Here is a 19,934-nt window from a genome sequence, read left to right as displayed (position 1 = left end):
ACACGATAAAGACGTTGTCTGATGGGGCTGGCGTCTCCAGTATGGATATGGTGAGTGACAACAGATGTCTTGCCCAAAGGGCGGTCATCAGAGTCAAAGATGTCGCGATAAGACATCAACATGTGCCTGATATCGCCAACCTGTGCTGGAAGGAGGTCAGACACGATCATCTTGGTAATATCACGATCGGCTCTACGGCTCGAGGTGAGGAATGCAGCTGGGAGCGAAGGATCGCCGGCAACTGATGCAGAAACGGCATACTCATCGATAAAAGAGACAATGGCCAGAGTCATGCCATTTGGGATAGGTTGCGTGCACCAGCTGAAGTTCGAAATGGGGAGGGACGCGCAGTTATTAGAAATGATGAGAATGATATGAGCAACGGCGACATTTCTGGCCAATAGAACGTCAACAATGTGAGTCAGGACGTAATCGCAATCGGGAATAGAAGGGAGAGTCCACATACGTAACGGATTGAGGTGCCAAACGAATGTAATCCACGTAACACAAACGTGGTTGGGTGATCGGAGCGTCATAGCAGCGAGGTAGGTCAAGATGAAGCAGTCCGGCTCCATGATCAATAAAGGCGGAGTGAGCAGATAGAACATCCACGCGTAGGATGAGTTGATGGGAGCAGTGCTCGAGCACAGCAAGTAATGCAGTCATACGGCAGCCGGCAATACTTAATCGTGAGGAGCACATACCAAGGATGGGAAGCGTTTGCTGTCGGCGACTCTGATGAGCAGTAAGGTAGGTGGCGTGAGGACCTTCTTAAGTTGATGGCGAAGCTCCGAATGCATTACTGATATATGTGCTCCCGTGTTAACGATAGTAGCGACAAAGTTACCGCCCAACTGAACGTCAATTAAGTTGTGTCTAGTCGGCAATGTGGTCAGAGGATTTTGCGGGCGAGTCGTCAATGCAGCTTGACCTCCAGGAGCTGCATCGTCTAGTTTTCTGGAGGCAGGCGTTCAATTGGCGATTTAGAGCGTCGGAATTGTGGAGAGCGGAAGAATGGGCGACAACAGCGAACGGGACTGGTGACCACGCGGAGATGGTGAATGACGGTACGACATATATGTGTGTGAGGAGTCGTCACCGTTGGCCTTAGGGGACTCGCGGTAAGGCTGGAAGCGGCCAGGATCGGTCTCAGGGCGACGGTTAGGAGCATAGGGCACATGTGGTCAAGACCACCGGTTATTTCAATAGCGGGCAATATGACCAATCCGACAGCAATTAAAGCAGATGGGCCGGTCTTGAGCAGTTCTCCACTCCGGATTGCGGTGAAGTGGCCTCTGGCCTTGGGCATATGAACCTGGGAAACAGGCATAGAAACCGGGAAAAAAGGGAGTGACGGCGCACACAGAGTCCAGGTCAGCATTGGATAGCTCCTGACGAACGATGGCTTGGACAAGTGGAATCATGGTAGTGCACGGAGAAGCAGGAGACATAGCCTCAAGTTCACGCCGTATGATCTTCGTCACGTGTTCCACGGTTAGCTGTAGCTGTGACGCAGGTACGTCTTCGCACGACGCCGTGTGCTGCCGTGTGGGGAAGTTGAGTGAACTGATCGGCAATACGTGTATTTTTGGCGTTTACAAAATGCTTGCACTCATCAATGATAGCATCCACTGTGTCACAGTCCTTGCAGATTAGCACATTGAAAACACCATTTGCTATCCCTTTTAAGACGTGTCCCACTTTGTCAGACTCGGTCATACCATCATCTGATTTGCAGCAAAGGGCCAACACATCCTGTATGTAAGACAGGTGAAATTCCGTCGATGTTTGGGCACGTGACGCTAGCTCCTTCTTCGCCACGATCTGTCGACCAAGAGATTTGCTAAGCAGAGCACGAATCTTTTCCTTGTAGGTATCGCAGCTTCCAATATCCTCTTCATAATTCTGGAACCAGACCCTTGATGTCCCTTGAAGATAAAATAGGATGTTGGCCAACATGACCGTATCATCGCATCGGTTGTTCTTATTTGCACGCTCGTAGATCGTCAACCACTCTTCAATGTCGACATCATCAGCTCCACAAAACGTGCCTGGGTTTGGGCAACGACAATCGACCATCTCTTCTGTCACTGTGGGAAGAACTAAATGTCGGTCGCTCCGGAGCTCCGTTGTGTCCAGTTGGTACCCCGCAGCTCCATCAAAAATGTGACCAGTATAAGGCTAGGCAAAACAAAAGAGAAAATGTATTTACGTAATATATAAAGAAGTCGAGATGGCGGAACAACAACCACACGAGCGCTTCTTCGATCCTCGTCTTCATGAATTTGCTTGCGCCTTCGCCAATTTACGGAAATGGCTTCTAACAATATGCGCTAAAAAATCCAATAGTGATATCCATGAGCTGTCCTTAGTAAGATATCGATATGAAATCTTGAGACTTCCGACAGTTCCTTTTTTTTTTTGCGTGGAACATTGATATTGGGAGGTCGTCTGAACACCGGACGGAAAAAGTGTTTTCGCGGAGAAGTGACTGAAAGGACATCCCGTCGAGCCAAACGTTAAGAAAAACCACGCAATACAGAGGTTCCTTGTTTGTTCCTTGTGCCAACGTAAGGACGGGGCCGTCTTTCCAAGTGGCCGCCGATGAAAACCCAATCGCACGTGAGAGAATGGGACATGCATCATTGGAGCGGTTGCGTACGCGCATGGTGGCGCTTGATCAAGGTCGTCCTACCACGCCTCTGAACAGCCTCGCGTCTGCGTCGCTGCGAGCGCGCTTTCTCGGTGCTCGAACTCGGCGGCAGCGGATGGCAGTCGGCTCGCGCTTGCGTGTCAGGCCACGTGCTCCTCGGACGAATGCAAACGCTTGAACAATGTTTTCCACATTCGTCTTTTCGTGGCTTTCGCATTCTTGAAGAAATGCCGACCACTGTTTGCAATTGAGGCAATAGACGGGTGGAACTGTATGGCGGAAGCCTAAGCAGCGATTTATTGGGCTCATCCTTTCCGAACATCTTGTTTCACGTGTTCGTTACAATGGGTAACTGACGTCTGCTTTCTTATTACAATAATTTATGACGTAGAGGTCAAAAGTGGCAGAATATCATTTTTCGGTCCTTTAAAGATCACATTGGGGTCATATCCTACATCGATACCTACTCCACTGTCATTCGATTATCGACGCAGGTGAAGTTCTGCACACTCAGCCCAAATGACTGAGCAAGATATTTGGAACGGACCGAATGTGGTGGGGATACTCTTGGGAAGAAGCGCCCGCATTTCTTTATCTATAATAAGAGCGCCAATCACAACACAGCGAGAAAGCAGGCAAATGATAAAGCAAGTCACCACGAGGTGCTCGTCGTCGGGATGGGATAAACGAATCGGTCGCCTTCAGACGCTGCTACTCGCGGAAAGTGTAAAGTCTATAGCTATAGGCGCCCAATTTTGGAAGCTACGGGAACAGACTCCTCGAAGGTTCTTTTAATTATTATTTTAAGCATAACTATGCTCCTAGATGGTGTAAGCGTGAGTTGTGTGCATGTCGTTAATGTTGCGCACTTAAAGCGACCCTTCATGTTGAAAACAATCGTGCTTGAGCCACAGCTTGCCCGCTGCTCTTTCTTGGGAAAGTTGCAAGAAAAAGTTGTTATAAAATATGAGCTCTAAGTCTGCCAAAGCGTGCATGTGAATCCAGCCTAATTGGCACAATTGAGTTGTGCATGGAGCTTGTTCTCCTTCGATGTCTGAGCTAGCCACCTTTAGTAAAGAGAAACTTATGCCCCTTTCAAGCGGGCTAGTTAACTGCACCTACGAGAGGGCACTCGGTTTCAAGTGAACTTTCCCAAGTCTAAGCGTCGCAAGCGGGTTGTACTCGCAGAAGAGTATACACTCCGGTCGGCGTGCGGTGACGGAACGCACTTTGCTGGTCGAGTGCGTAGCCTCGCCGCCACCGGTTTCAACGATATAAAATGCTGTGCATAGAAAAAAGGACATAGAAGTTGATTCTAGCTGTCGAACAGCTTTTAACAAAATAATCAGAACAGAACTCGCTGATATTCTGTTCTAACAGCATCAAATGCCGCCTCGTCACACGCTAACATGTTGTTCTGGATGGGCTAGGCATTCGTCTTGAGCGGCCTTGACTTGTAACACCTTTATGATAAAAATATTTTCGTTTTTTGTTGAGTAAACACAGATTCAGACGGTATTTTATTTATAATACAACTAAAGTAATCGCTTTTTAGGAGGTATTTTTATTTTAATCTACATCTTTAAGAGACATGATCTTAGTCTGTCGCCATTCTTTTAGTGCGAGTGCGCTCTGTTTTCCTGTTTAGCACCGCGTAGCCTAAAGCGTCACTCAAGGTCCCGAAGTGCACTCCCAGTAAGTGCACGTAACCTGCCCGCTTGACAGGGTTATTACTTTGCGCGTTATGCACTAGTGTTACGCAATGTCTTCACACAAAAAAAAGAAAAGGTAAAGCTTAATGATAGCACAGTAAGACGTTCTGTAACACACGGCAGCGGGCGTCAGTATCATCAATAATTTAATGCTGCACATCACAGGATGCACAATCAATGCCGCACTTTTTCTGTAGTGTCATCTGGCACACAGAAAACCGTGACGCAGAAGAATCGATTCACCGAATGAGTGCTAAAGACAACTTCGATCCTACGCACTCCTCGAAAAGACTCGATAAAGAGTCACATGCGTACGTGGATACTTCATCACTGCAAGTTCTTTTACATTTCTATTGCCGGAGATGTTAGCTCGCACTTCACAGCTTTTAGCGCATGTTTTCGAGTACAGACTCGTCGCCCTCCATAAGCCAAGGTTTCCATGTATTTTTTAAAATACCAACGGTTTCGGCGTTTGAGCTCAAATCGGAAAACGCGCGATACGTCGGCTTCTCCCTCCGCTCTAACTTCGGGAACACAGCCCTCACCGAAGGCATTTACGATAAGGATGGAAGAAAATAATCATACAGGTCAAACCAGCAAAAAGGCACTGCTCGATAAAGAAATACAAAAGACGCTGTCGAGTGTTTTCGCAGACAGACAGGTCTTTCGAGAGGAGTGAAAAGCCTTTTTAGTATTCTTCTTCTTGAAGCCTTTGTTACGTAGATATTTATAAACTTACAGGACTTCGAAGTGCGTTGCGCTGCTAGGCCCGATGGCGCGAGATCAAATGCGGGCCACGGCGGCCGCATTTCGACGGCGGCGAAATGCCAGAGCGCCCCGGTAGCGTGCATTTGGTGCACGCTAAGTATTCCGGCTGGTCGACGTTGTTCCGTAGCCCCCTACTACAGGGTGCCTCGTAATCACATCGTGGTGGTCTTTGTTCGTAAAACCCAACAATTTATTTTTTACTTCATATTATTCAGAGAAAATAAACTCTGACCGTATGAATTAATAAAAACCAGCAATTATATCACAAGCCAGCTCATGCAACGGAACACCACCACACCAATTACTACTACGGCAGGTGGTAACTTATGTACTTGATGGATGCAAGACTTCAAATAAATAAGGGAAAATAAACAGAGACCGCACGAGTAAAAACTAATAATAAATGATGAGCCATCTCAAGCAACTGAACAGCAATTACTATTGTAGCGGGCGGTAACTAGTGTAACTGATGGATTGCGTTAAAGACAGCCGTAGAACCCGGCATACGGCTTGTGTGCAAGCGGGGCAACCAGCCCTGCCGTTCAGCGCGCTACTCACCTCCGTACCAAAGAAAGAGCACGATCTTGAGCGGCACCAACTCGGTGTTGGCCTTGCACATCCTCGCTTCGTCGTCGTCCCCAGCCATTTCCGGAGCCTGTGCAGGTGCCACTAGTTCAGCTGTGCCTCATCTCGCGTACTTCCTCCGGCACCGTCGGGCAGCCTCTTCGCGCCGATGCAACTCGCAGCTCCAGCGTTGCGGCACCGACGGACTGAGCGCGGCTACGCCGAGTGTGGGGGTCCCACTGGACTCCACGTGACCGGCCCGTGTCGCTTTTTATCTCTGCCGGGCCGCGCGCATTGTCTTCAAGTGGCTCGTGGCGACGCTCGCGCGGTAGGCGCGTCCACTGCGGTCCCTCCCGGTGTCGCACACGCGGTTCGCCCGGGCACTGCGGGCGCGCCGATGTTCCCACCTCCCGACACCCAGGTGACGCTCGCTCTGTGGCGTCCACAAGACGGGGTGGAACATTTCGCTTGCGCCGAGGTATGTGCGCTATACATACGCAAATTCAGCAACGTCGGTAGTTCGGGCGTCGAACGTAAGGAACTCGATTGCTGCCTCCCCAGCACGTACAGATGTCGCTGGTATATCGCTGTTGAATGTTTGACTTCGAATTGCATAATCTGGCGATATTTGTGCAGATCCATTATTCGGATTACGAATGCCAGCAGCAATAGCTGCAGTTTCCGCGGCCATTGAGGAGACCAGGCGGCCCAGACGCCCAGACCATGCAGCACCGAAAGGCGCAATCAAATATGCCCGCTGGCACAGTTATTATAAACCACGTCAACCGATATTCGTCGTCTGAACATGCGTACGTTCGAGTAGCTGACATGGCGACAACCTATGTGCACATCGTCCGATATATTTTCTACATTTCCCTTGAGTAAATCGCAGCCTACGCGGTGCACGAGGATACTGGCTATATAGCTGGACACGTCTCTGCCAAATCGCCGTGCAACACCTGGGATGGCGTGCGCACGTCAGCGGCGTGACCACTGCGAAAGCATCGCTTCAAGAGTCTTTACTTGGCGGCAGTGACGTCACGCCTTCGCTTCGTCCGAGCTATTCGTTAGATTTCGCTGAAAGTTGGTGGCAGCATTTTTTGTCCAGATTCTCAGCTACCACGACCGCCACTGCTGGCAAGCTTCGCGCATGATTACCCTAATGGCAAAAGGAAGACGACAACACAAGAAAAACAATAAAAAAACGACGGGACAAGCTGTGTCGTCGTCTTCCTTGGAGGAAGCTTTAGCTCGGGCGATCCTATTTATATGCATGTAAAAGGAGAATTCCTTTTTCTCAGCAGCCACTACACCAAATTTGACGAGGTTTGTTGCATTAAAAAGAAGAAAGCTAGTGACTGTTGGTTTCGTATTTTTGATTTAGGTCGTCAATTCTTTATTAAAAATTGGCGAAAATTGCCAATTTTCAGTAAACGAAACTATCAAGTTGACCGCTCCGTAACTCGGCAATGAAAGGTGATATCACAATTCTGTGAATTGAATTTAATAGTTCACCTAAACCGAACAAAACTGATATGTTACACATAAATTCTAATAAATTTAGTAATACGGAAATACAGCTTTTGCAGAACCCTTGTACACAACCTAACAAATTCACGTAAGATATAAAATGACATATCAAATTTGTCCACTTTGAATGATGTAATTGATGCCGCTTACAGAACCGCGATATCTGTTCTTGATGCAAAGCTATTAATTTGTAAACTTTGTGCTTCTATTTTTTTCTCGAAATTAAGAATTTTTGAAATTTCTTTTTACAAAATTCACGCCCTAAATCGAAATTCCGCTTCCAAAGGTCACTATAATATACCTTTATCTCTCAAATGTAACAAATATCATTAAGATCGGTCCAGGGGTTACCTCAGAAAAGCGTTTTTGCGTTTTACGTGTACTTGAATAGGCCGCGTCGAAATTGGGCCCGAGCTAAAGCTTCCTCTTGAGGAAGCTTTAGCTCGGAACGTGAACCTCACGAGGTGTTATGAATCAGCATGCGCCGCTGACACGTGTTTATTTTGTTAGATTCACCGGCCACGCCTCTTGCGAATCGGCAGTGGCTGCGGGGACGTCACTAAGTAAAGGCTATAAAAGCTGCACTAACCTTTAATAAAGCGTTCGTTCTTTGCCAAACGCTTGTCGAGTTACTTCACGAGGTTTACGTTCCGTAAACCTTGGGAGAACCTATGTACATAGGGCACCACAGCAAACCTTTTTTTCCTTTTCTGTTTTTCTTGTTTCTTAGCAGCCCTTTGACCCATTTGGAAAGCTTCTCGCAGGTTAGTGATAAGAAATTAACAGAATAACCAGCCTTCTCGAGCCTATCTATCTGTTTTCAAAAGCTTTCTTGTATACTGTGTGGACATGACTTAGCAATGGCAGACCTAAGAGCTGAGTACGCTTTCCCCTGTTCAACAAGTTTGGAATGGCGAGAAGAAAATTCAAGCAGTGGTTTCTTTGCCCTAGGCGAATAGTACCAATAGATATGTTTTCGATACGTAGATGGTTACTTGGTGTTTTGTTCATGCGATAACTACACCAAGAACGCTACCGATATTTAAACGTTCTTAGGGAACGTGCTGGGGGTCATGGTTTCACGCTTGAGCTTATCCAGAACAACAAATTACAGTTTCTAGATCTGTGCTTAGCGTTCCAACAGGAACATGTTAGTTGGTACTATTCGCTTAGGGCAAAGAAACCATTGCTTGAATTTTATTCTTGCCATTCAAAACTTGTTAAACAGGGGATAGCGCACTTCGTTCTTAGGTCTGTCATTGCTAAGTCACGCCAATCGCGTGCCTCCACTCTGTACGGAGCGGTGGGCGAAGAGGACATCGAGGCACCCTATAGCAGCCGCCGGAAGCGAATGTTCAAGATTCCGGCCCGCGTGCCTCGCTCGCGCACGCGAGATCGAGCCGCGTTCGCCGGCTCACCCTCGCATGCTTTCACGTGCAGCGCGCCGCGACGGTTTTAGCGCCCTTGGACACGGAACCTCACGGCGACGGAGTGCGCCTGGCGCGTCCATATAATCGCAATAAAAATTGGCTGCGACTTCGCGAACCCTGGATATGCAAAGCGAAAGCTTGGATTTGCCTGGTTAAGTCTAGGTTTCACGTGGTTAATCTTCGATTTATCTGTAATTATTCTACTTAAGCATACAATCATGGTATGACGACTGTGCCTAAGTCGGGTGCCTAAGTCGGTGGCTAGACATGACTGTGATTACGCTTGGGTTGCGGAGAGCGCATGCGCAAAGCCAGCGGCGGCGGCGGAGCTCGGCGCGGCGAGTCATGTGATGCGTTGTCAAGGCTACGGCGCAGCTGCGGTCAAATGAAGATCAAATTGCTGGCGACGGCGAAACTCGGCTCGACGCGGTTAGTAAAGCTTTAAAAATTTCACCCCCGCCCGGGCCGACCCGCGGCGGAGGTGAAGCAGGTGTTAAGCACTCCTCATACGTGGGCTGATTCCGAAGGCAGTGAAATGCCGGGCCCACCCGTGGCGGAGGTGGAGTTCGCCATTAAGGGGCCGACGTAGCTTCGCTAGTCATCCTTCTTCACAGAGTGGAAGGGCATTGATTTTTTTTTAGACATGTACCAACCGGCCCAAGTTAGCACTTTATTGAAATGCTACATAACAGTCCGATGCACCGCATACATGACGCGTTTCAACTATTCACGTGCTTGAATGGACACCGTAGATAAGTTCTGCCGCAATTTCATATACTTGGTTTTGTACTGTTTTAATGTCTTAGCACTATAGGAGTGCCAAAGTGCGAAAAATGTCTATGTGTGTGAATAGTGGGAAACTGGTCACGTGGTAATATCAAGGTGTTTTTAGACAATATATTCTTTTATAAAAATGTAATGATATACCTGCCGTCTTCGCAAATGAGCTCCACGACGACGCGGAAATACTATGCCGCTGCTTAAGTTAATCTAAAAAGATTAATTAACAAAAAGGTGTATTAACTTCTTATTATTAACTTGACGATAGTTCTTTAAATGGAAAACTTGTAGGGTGCCGCAATCTATGCCGTATAGATTTTTCAGAAATAAGAAAAATAACTGAAGGCCAAATCCAGGCAATATCGAGAATGAACACGTCCCGCTGCGCGCCAGACGGCAATGCCCCGCAAAGAAGTGCCGGGCGGACGATAGCATGCCGCAGCAAGTCCTGACCCGACACACATAGGCACATGCTGGCCATGGCAGAAGCGTGCTGTATCAGTCGGTGCTAGGGAGCTTTCATTTGCCCACACGCTCAAGCAGGACGTAGGCGGGCGTATGAAGGCTTCCATGGCAGAATCCCAAAAGATGCTGGATAGCCAGCTACCTCCAAACTGATTCGAATAATTATATATTTGATTGCTGCGTGCGTGAGATATGCATGCTTTTTTATCGCAATAGTAACTATGTGGTGACTCCAAGCGAATGTTTGCCGTCTGCGACGCCGTGAGGCTCCAAATATATATTTAGGCATAGACCGTTTTATCGGCGAGGAGGAACGCAGCCTCGAACCAGCGCCCTCCGCCGCTCTCCTCCTCGCACTGGTATGTGCGGATACCGTTTTTGCCCAGCGGCAGCTTGGAAAGGTAGCTGTTTAATTGCGAATTAGTGTGATTTTAACGTGTTTTGCCTGGAATTTCTGCGATGTCAGATGACTCAAGGTCGACAAGTTACCACTCTGCTGTGTTCGGCTGCAAAAATAACCTTCGGAAGCAAGCGTGAAATGCATCTTCAGCCGCGGCAACTTCGTGGACACCGCCGCTGCGATAGCAGAGAAGTGTCCGCTTTGTATTGCCAGCATAAACAAAAATGACTTGATGCCATCGCGTGTATGTTCGGAAGGTTTTGTTGCCAGTGAGCGCTCGGCGACGAACTCGGCACCCATCATCAAACTGGGATATGAAAAAAGGTGCGTATTCGAGTCGGTCAACCATTGCGAATGTTATGAAGTTATCTATTTCTTTGTGCATGCACATTAAACTTATTCTGCACAAACGTGTTCTAAGATTATCATGCTTGGCAAGCAATGTTCTGGCGGAAGTTTACCGATGACGTATTATGAAACAGTACGTGCCGACTAAGAAATGAAGGTGTGTTCTTTTCCATTCTGTAACCAAAGCCATGCCATCCGTGTGTCCGCCGGCCCTAGTTCACGTGGGTTCTCCCGTGCTTCCGAATCTCGCCGGCAATCTGTCGACGCCGCTCATCGCGCGCTGTATTACTGCAGAAAATAAGTTGCTGTTGCAAAGAGTAGTTCATTTTTCATACCTCTCGAGTAGGCGAGGTGCCCTTGCTTACACAGGCACCATTCGAGACCTAAGAGTGCGCATAATCTTTCAACATGTCGCGTGCGTCTAGTTGATCGCGGCATATTCGCGGCCACTATCATAAGCTCATTTTATCCATCTTAACAGCCGGCTCTTAACATGGATAAAATGAGCTTATCTAAGGGGCCCTTTCGATCAACTTACTTTACAGTTCTTTATTTTGTAAAGCTTGATGCCCGGGTGCAAGACAAACAATGTTTAAAAAATCGTACCACGAAAATTTTAGCTAGCGGAACGTGTATCCTCGGAGCATCGCGGTTACCTGGATTGGGATGTACGCTGCTGCCGCACACCACGTGACACATGGAGACACCTCTGATTGTTGTCGGAGGGATACTTTGATAGAGTTTAAGGCTACACATACGATAATAACAGGTTACATGTAAACGTTACGTATCTACAATGTTCAGACTTGACTCGCCTCCTATTTTGATACCCGCCGTCGTTGCTCAGTGGCTATGGTGTTAGGCTGCTGAATACGAAGTCGCGGGATTGAATCCCGACCACGGCGGCCGCACTTCGATGGGGGCGAAATGCGAAATTACCCCTGTACTTAGATTTAGGTGCACGTTAAAGAACCCCAGGTGGTCAAAATTTCCGGAGACCTCCACTACGGCGTGCCTCATAATCAGAAGGTGGTTTTGGCACGTAAAACCGCATTATTTTTTTTCCTATTTCGATCGTGGGCAGATCTGCGGGAGCGCCTCTAGGCCCGTCGCCGTTCGATATAGCGGCTATATCGAAGCTAAAAGCTTAGTGAAGACACGCTAAGAACTTTCCCAATCCAAACAACTTGTTGACACCTCTCGCGAATGCGCGAAAACTTGCAACTCGTGATCAACAGCACGTTCCCAGTGCACCTTCCAGCGCGATCCTACGTACCAGCATGGCGCCGGACGATAGACGGCGCTGTGATCGCAAAATGGCGGCGCCCTCAATAAAACGGTCTATGCGTATATTATATGCCATGCGATGTTATATGTCATGTATTATATTCGGGTTATATTGCTGCACGTACACTCTTAAACAAAATTACACCCTTTGGGTCGTATCTTGCCACACAACAATAATCGTCATCGGTCTTGTCCGAATTTCCTTTCTTTAACGCTGCGAGCCCGCTACTTCCAAGTCAGGAATGGCATGCGCGTTATCAGCATGATAGAGCATTCTCGACAGGAAAGTAGCGAGCGCAGCGTTTTCAGGAACCGAAACGCAAGCAAGACAGACGACTATTATTGTTGTGTGGCAAATATACACCCAAAGGGTGTACATTTATTTAAGAGTGTAATACTAAAGTAGCTCATATCAGATCTTAAATTCCTGTCTAAATTATTCCTAAGAATTTTTAGAATGGCATCCCACAAACAAATGTCAGGAAACAACACTCACAGCGCATACTTCTTATTTTAAATCTTCTCATACTATTCTCTTACTTCATGTGTCGGTCCTCGAAGACGTCATCATCACACGCTTACACAAACATATAAATGACAACTATACCAATACCATGGTTGGCTTCCGCGCTAAACTTTCTCAACATATCATGATTCAGCTCAAGCACCAAAGTATCGATGGCGATAAAAGTTCCAGCCTGGACACCAGAACCATCTTTGGCTAGACCTAACCAAGGCCTTCGGTAACGTCATGCATGAGGCCCTATTGACCCAACTGGCACAACTCCAGGTTGGAAACCGAACATATATCTAAGTCAAGAATTTCCTTACAGGTCGCACGGCCGGCGTCACCATCGGAGGGTTGCAGTCGCCAATCATTCACTTCGGTTGCAAAGGCACGCCGCAAGGAGCGGCTCTGTCCCCTTTTCTGTTTAACGTAGCCCTATACTCGGACTGCCACCTGCATTAGCTAGCATCCCCAACCTCAAGCATAGCCTGTACGCAGACATCACCTTGGTCACCGGGAGTAGCGAGGGGGACATCCAAGACACGCAGCAGCAATCCATCAATGAAGTTGTTGCATACTATAGAACCGCGCGGCCTGGAGTGCTCCCCACAGAAATCGGAGCTCCTTCTATACAAGCCTTCGTGGGGAGGTCGACGCCCAGATCCTCACACCTTTCCCGAGATACAACTCCACGTGCATCAGCAACGCTTTCGCTACAGTGCCCCTAGCATCCGTATCTGTGGCTTATGCACCCAACAAAACGGCAGAAACACGAGAATACTCAAGCAATTAGATACTAATATACATCAAAACACTTGCCTCATTGCACACATCCCAAATCGACATCACGGCCTGAGAGTAAACGACCTGATACTCCTGGTGACCACCTACGCCCAGAGCAGGATCACCTATGTCGCCCCGTACCTTAGCCTCAGTGCGACTGACAAGCTCAAACTCAATACCATAATCAAAACGGCCTATAAATAAGCCCTACATCTTCCTATTTCCACCTCTAACAATAAAGTGGACGACCTCGGCATTCACACCCCCATAGACGAGCTTATTGAAGCTCAGCGTACCCGATACGAACAACTCGCGAATTCCACCACGGGCAGGCACATTCTACGCACCTTAGTCACCTTCCGCCCGGGAAGGTACGGAAGAGTGACGGGCGGAGGAGATGAGGAAGGAGGCGGTGCGTAGCGGAGGAGGAGGGTAGACGGAGGCGCGCTTGGTCATTGGCTGGGTCACCTCCACTAGCGACTCCTACGGTCTCTATGTGCGCCAGTGCGCGCTATCGATGCACGGGGCTCCTCTGGCAATCGAGAGCGCCGAGTGAGGAGGATGGAGCAGCAGCTGCAAGCGGCGGCAGGCCGAGCACGAGTCGACCGACCCCGAAGTCGTCGGCAAGCGCCGGGCTGAACAAGAGCGACAAAAGGCGAGGCGTGCCCAGGAGTTCCTTACAGTGGCATACCATCTTCCCTAATAGCAGTTAACACTTTATAAAGTTTGAAAAACTGGCATAAAACGTGTGAAATAAAAACTAAGCCTTGGAAAACTGCAATGCTTACATAGAATCAAAGCATCTAGAAAACATTCTGCGCGCAATGCACAGAAAGCGAATAGCACGCATACGCTTGCGCGTAACCCGCGTTCACGAAGGGAAACGTCACTGCAATTTTTTCAGGCTGCTCTATCTCCGGGATCGACCCACGAAATAGGTTAGAAACATACCCCATACGTAAAAGTAAGGGTAATTCCCTAGCTCTAAAAGATGTTGAGAGCCTATTCGTACAGATTTTTTTATGAAAATTAGTGATCTTATGGATAAAACTGATATTTTTGCTCCTGATGGATAGCCGTCTTTCTTGCACTAGTCAGTGCAGGCGTGGTACACAATCATACCGAAACAAATGTTCCTGCTGTAAATATATGCGTCTGTGTTTACTGTACGATTCGATACTTACTATTCTTATTCAATTCGTATTCGAAAAAAGTTTATATTCGCTCACCTCTATTGAAGTGCCCACGCGGTTCCGTAGTATTGAATACTACAGCCCCTCATACTCGCAGCAATCAACCTGAAAGAATGCTTCTCTTCAAAGCGTCTCTTCAAAAAATGGGAAGTAACGAAAATAAAAAAAAGGGGGGGAGAAGAGAGATAATAGGATCTAAGGTCCAGAAGCACTACTCGTTTCCTTACGTGTTTTTTGCAAAATGCTCCGAGCGATATTCTCTCGTGTCATTGACGCCTTGCTCCGGACGAATGGACTTGGACCAACCCTTGCAGAGAATGACAAGTGAATTCACAAAGTAGACATTGTGTACATGTGCTCTGAGAAAACGACTCTCTGAAGTGTTCCAGCTCTCACTTTATTTGTCCGAGCTCATCAGAATCGCTTGGACATAACATCAAAAGTGTTTCACGTTTGATGTTATGCCAACAAGTCATTTGAGGCAAGAACCGGTCCTTCATATGGACCGGCGCAAATCCATAAGGAATGTGCAGTGATATCGCGCTAAATTTATTGCTCCTGACTTCATGTGTTCCACATCACACTCCTTCATTTAGATTGCCCAAGCTGATTTGTAATTTTAATAACACAGAGTTCTTGATGTCTTCCGTGAATTTGGACAGACTCGCATTTATTTACCTTACGCAGCCTCTTTACCAAATCGCGTTGTTGGATGCAACCGCAGACTATTCCGAACACTTGCCGAGGTTGTGAAGTTCTGGAGCTTCATCGCTGAAAGCTACGACTTCGTGGAGCTTCGGGACAATTTTGAGGGGCATATCTTTGGCACACAGAGCGTTTTGAGAGCGTGGAGCGAGGGCTCAGTTGAGCTCGTTGAGCTTTCGATGTGAACAAATTGTTGCAGCGGTTCCTGCGGCGAGAACAAATTGAAAAGAACGCGCGCATGAAGCATCAACTTTGAGAGGTGCCCAATTTGGTCACAAGTTAAGCAGACATTTCACTCAATGGGATATCGCCGTTTTATTGCGTGAACGTCATGAGTTATGATTTTGGTGCAATCTGATTGATTGATTGATTGATTGATTGATTGATTGATTGATTGATTGATTGATTGATTGATTGATTGATTGATTGATTGATTGATTGATTGAAACCAATCAATGCTCAGCACTATAATGTTAATTTCCTTGCAGATTTCACAGCTTGTCGGGTAAATATGCAAGGCAGTCGCTAATTGAGGCCCCTCGGAAAGAGGAAGATAGATATATTCTTATAAAATACCGAAGCCAGTAAGACAGTGAGTTGGCATGGAAGAACAGCAACAATGCAGACCCCTGAAAACGCCTTTTCTCTTCTTGGTGCAGGTTGTTTCAGCTACTAACTAACCTGTACAATAACTAATAATGTTGTTATTGTTGTTGTTGTTGTTGTTGTTGTTGTTGTTGTTGTTTTTGTTGTTGTTGTTGTTGTTGTTGTTGTTGTCGTCGTCGTCGTCGTCGTCGTCGTCGTCGTCGTCGTCGTCGTCGCTTCCATGCCCACAAGTGTTATTCTGCCTTGCTTGCGAATGTATTCATGCGTCTAAAATGTTACTGCTATTTCGGGATGTGGAGTTGATACTGGCCCTCCTCCGGTTAATGACGACGCCTGGAAATAATGTAACGAGTTGTTGTCGCTTATAGAGGGACTGCATGTCAAGGTCTATGCAAAACGTGAGAAAGTCACGACTTCTCTTATCGAGGTCAGGGATGCCCAGAATGAGCTTGAGCAACAAACTGCATAAATTGACAATATGCTTTTTGCAGTTGAAAACAGTATTCGGCCGTCTGAAGGCAAAATGTACGAAAGCTCCGTCCCTCAGGTGAACCATCGACTCGACGACATTGAATACCGATCACGCAGAGAAATTATAATATTTCACGATATCGCTGACAGCTCTTCAGAAGCGTTGGAGCAATCTGACCAGAAATTTTGCGCAACCCTTAATTTAACGTCGCATTAAACTTAAAATCTGAGAAGAAGTGACGATCGCGTATCTCGTCCGCATAGATCTGCCAAATTTGTTCCTGAAAAATGTCAGCCACTTATTGTAAAATTTCCATCTTTCAAACTGGCATATAGCATACTCTCACCACGAAGAAAGCTGTAAGTTTCTAGAATATCCGTCAACGAAGGTTCTTGCTGGACAACGACAAACTTGCGCAAAAAGATTTTTTTTATTCCAGTAAAGCCAGTGGTCCGCAGTTCTCCGTACCATATAATAAATTGTACATAAATAAGGAATGCCACGTTTCGTTTACTCTCCTTCTACTAACAACGTCCGTGAACTTTGCCAAGGCAATTACAAGGCCCTTGCCGGTATATAGTGGCACACTGGTGTCTATAACTAACAACGCGCAGCATAGTACAGCTTGTACAGCTTTGTCTTTCTTTATTGCTGACGTCTTTGTGCTCACGCGAACCAGGCTGTCCGAGAAAATCGGGAAGACGCGAACTGTTTAACTGTGACAAAATATACACCATTTACTGCTGGGCACGGTGGACCAGGAGCTGCCATGGCACTGACAGAAGCCGTGTTGTTCATTGTGCAGGTTGGTTCCAATGCGAGCTCCTTGCGTAGCGATTATCGTGGTGTTATGGTGCTTCCGTGCACACGGCTATGCCTTGCAATGGCTGATGACCGTCTCATTGTGTGTAAACTGCTGCTTTGCGGCGATGTCGAAGTAAAGCCCAGCTCTACACAGGCCGAAATGCTGAAACAGTTATTAGAGGGGCAGGCTGACCTTCGTAACGAAATCCAAGAGCTGCAAAGGCATTTCTTGAAAACTGAGAAGCTGATTTTGGAACTTTCCAGTATGTTTAATAAAATGCAGACGCAGATCACGGAAACAATACATACCTCGGTAGCAAATACCAATAGCTTACAGTCTATTGAACATATGATCACCTTCCAGGCTAAAAACCTAACAGACATTGAGGATCGAAGCCGACGTTCTAATCTAGTCATTCATGGGATACCTGAAATTCCAAACGAGTCTGAAAACACACTCAAAGATAAAGTTGTTAAGAATATATTTAATGAAAAATTTAATGTGCAATGTGATTATGACGGTCGTATTCACAGATTAGGAAGGCAAGGTGACAAGCGACCAGTAATTCTGTATCGTCAGAACTTTCATGAAAAGATAGAAATACTACAAAATGCTAAAAAAAAACTGAAGGAACTAGTTTCTTCATCCAGAATGACTACTCGGAATGTACCTTAAAGAAGCGCAAGCTTCTGTGGGTAAGTGCAAGAAACGATAAGCTTCACGGAAAGGTCACACTTGTATACGACAAGCTCAAAGTAGACAAGCATGTTTTCTTTTGGGACGAATCGCAAAACAAACGGGTACAGGTGGCAGATAGTCGCCCTCGGAAAACACAATCGGGAATCAATGAGCCTTCACGGCATAAGCGACTACGATTAATTATTATTCATGCTAGAAGTATTGTAAATAAAACAGATTCCCTAGAAGTACTGCTGCTTCAACACGGCCCACACATTGGTGTTATTACTGAAACTTAGCTTCGCGAGGATATTAACGACCAAGACATCTTTCCTCCCTGCTATAATGTTTATCGCGTAGATAGGTCTTCTATGGGAGAAGGTATGGCGGCCCTAACTAAAAGTCAGATAGAAACTGTCGTTCTAGACATAATACCTACGTTGGAATGTATATGTATTAAGATATCTCTTTGGGTTTATACCCTCGTTCTAGTCGCAACTTACAGACCTCCTGACGACCCTCCTGAACTTTCGCATGAATTATGGTCTTGTATCAATAAATATTTAGACATTAAGACTATTCTGGCAGGTGTATTTAATTTGCCCGGAATAGACTGGTTGCACCTTCCGCCTAGACCACATCATAGTCAGGATATTAATGTACTATTTGATATCATGTTAACACATGATCTCAAACAAGTTGTTCTTGAGCCGACACGTGTGCTTCAGTTTTGGGCCTTGTTTTCTTTGCTCGCAAATTCGCTGAATTCACCGTGCTGATCGAGCAGAGGCTGTCTGAACGCTATCTTGTTTGTGTTTCCTGACTGCTTGATTCCTGTGCTAAAACCAAAAGAATCATCTGTCCATTTCGTCAAAGATTATTCTCGCGCTAACGATGCATGCGTGATTGATTACTTGGAAAATTGACTAACTGATTCTGACGAAAATATTGTTAACTTACTTTGGACCCGCTTTAAGGACATGTGTAATTTTTGTCTTGATAAATTCATAAAAAATAAAAAAAATCAATTTGACAAGCAAACACGATGGATCAATCGCAATGTCATTCAAATGAAACGCAAAATTAGAAAGTTAGAAAAGGTCCATGCGAGCCAACCTTGATATCTGAAGTGCTGGGCAAGCTAGCACTTGCCGTGTATAGTTCAAAGGATTCTTATTTTAACTCATCACTTCCTAATTTTATCACTAAGGATCCAAGTAAATTTTAGAATTGCATTGCCGCGAAGAAGAAACCAATATCCCAAATGACTGTAATTGGGCAGATGGTTATGGAGAAGGTAGAACTTGCTCATCACTTTAGTATGTTTTTCACAGAGTTTTCTCGAATCCCAGTGAATCTTCACGTAATTGCACACTGTACCAACCGTGTGAAGTAAATTTTATATCATATGCTAGCGTCCTCTCTATGGTGTTGAACGTAAAACCTAAATGTTCAAGTGGGCCTGACAATATCCCTAACTTGTTTTTTCCTAGATATGCTGTAACCTTATCGAAGTTACTTGTTATAACATTCCATGCTTCATTACCGTCGTCTGAATTACTGAGTGATTGGAGGACAGCCCGAATTGCACCAATCCATAAAAAAGGAGACCGTCTATTTTTTGAAAATTACCGTGTTTAACGTCACCATGCTGCAAACTCATCGAATATATCATAGCAAAAAGCATGACCAAATATCTAGAAAAACATTCAATTTTAACTAACTTTCAGCACGGTTTAGAAGAGGGTATTCGACTGTCACACAGCTGGTCACTGTAGTTCATTCCTTTGCATCAGCCCTTGACAAGAACGGACAGCTTGACATAATTTTCCTTGACTCCCGTAAGGCAGTCGATACGGTCCCGCATGATAAATTCATTCGAAAGCTTGAAAATGCAGGAATTCCTCAGATGTGTATCTCTTTCATTTCCGCTTATTTGTCCAATCGGAAACAATTCGCGGAGATAAATGCTGTAAAATCGGATCACATCGGGTGTTCCCCAGATCAGTGTCCTCGGTCCTCTTCGTTTTGTTCTAAATGTTAATGATATTGCTAACACGGTTGAAGGTGGCGTACAGATCTGATTATTTATAAATACTTAGAAATGACCTTTAACAATACACGATCATATGGAACGATCACATAACTAACACTTGCGCTTCAGCCCTCAGAAAACTATGCCTGTTGAGACACAAACTTAAGAAAGCCCCATCTAACATTAAAATGCTATGCTACATCTCCCTAATT

The 19,934-nt window shown here is 46.2% G+C and overlaps 2 protein-coding genes across 7 annotated transcripts in view; one reads left to right on the top strand and one right to left on the bottom strand.

Moving 5' to 3' along the window:
- The window catches only part of LOC126535941 (major facilitator superfamily domain-containing protein 6-like), a 103,110-nt gene extending 97,147 nt beyond the window's left edge, over positions 1-5,963 (bottom strand). For 2 of the 4 annotated variants that reach the window (XM_055073358.2, XM_050182803.3), the window contains exon 1: positions 5,692-5,963. In XM_055073358.2, coding sequence (XP_054929333.1) covers positions 5,692-5,779 — 88 coding nt within the window. In that variant the 5' untranslated portion in view covers positions 5,780-5,963. The remainder of the gene's footprint in view (positions 1-5,691) is intronic. The other 2 variants (XM_055073357.2, XM_072287734.1) reach the window with 2 other exon arrangements.
- LOC129386101 (uncharacterized) overlaps positions 1-19,934 on the top strand; it is a 69,172-nt gene that overhangs the window by 11,219 nt on the left and 38,019 nt on the right. The gene's annotated exons all lie outside the window — the stretch shown is intronic.

The sequence above is a fragment of the Dermacentor andersoni genome, chromosome 4, assembly GCF_023375885.2.
Source record: "Dermacentor andersoni chromosome 4, qqDerAnde1_hic_scaffold, whole genome shotgun sequence".
Lineage (NCBI taxonomy): Eukaryota > Metazoa > Arthropoda > Arachnida > Ixodida > Ixodidae > Dermacentor > Dermacentor andersoni.
Note: the sequence above shows the minus strand (reverse complement) of the source record. Positions and strands in the feature narration are given on the sequence as shown.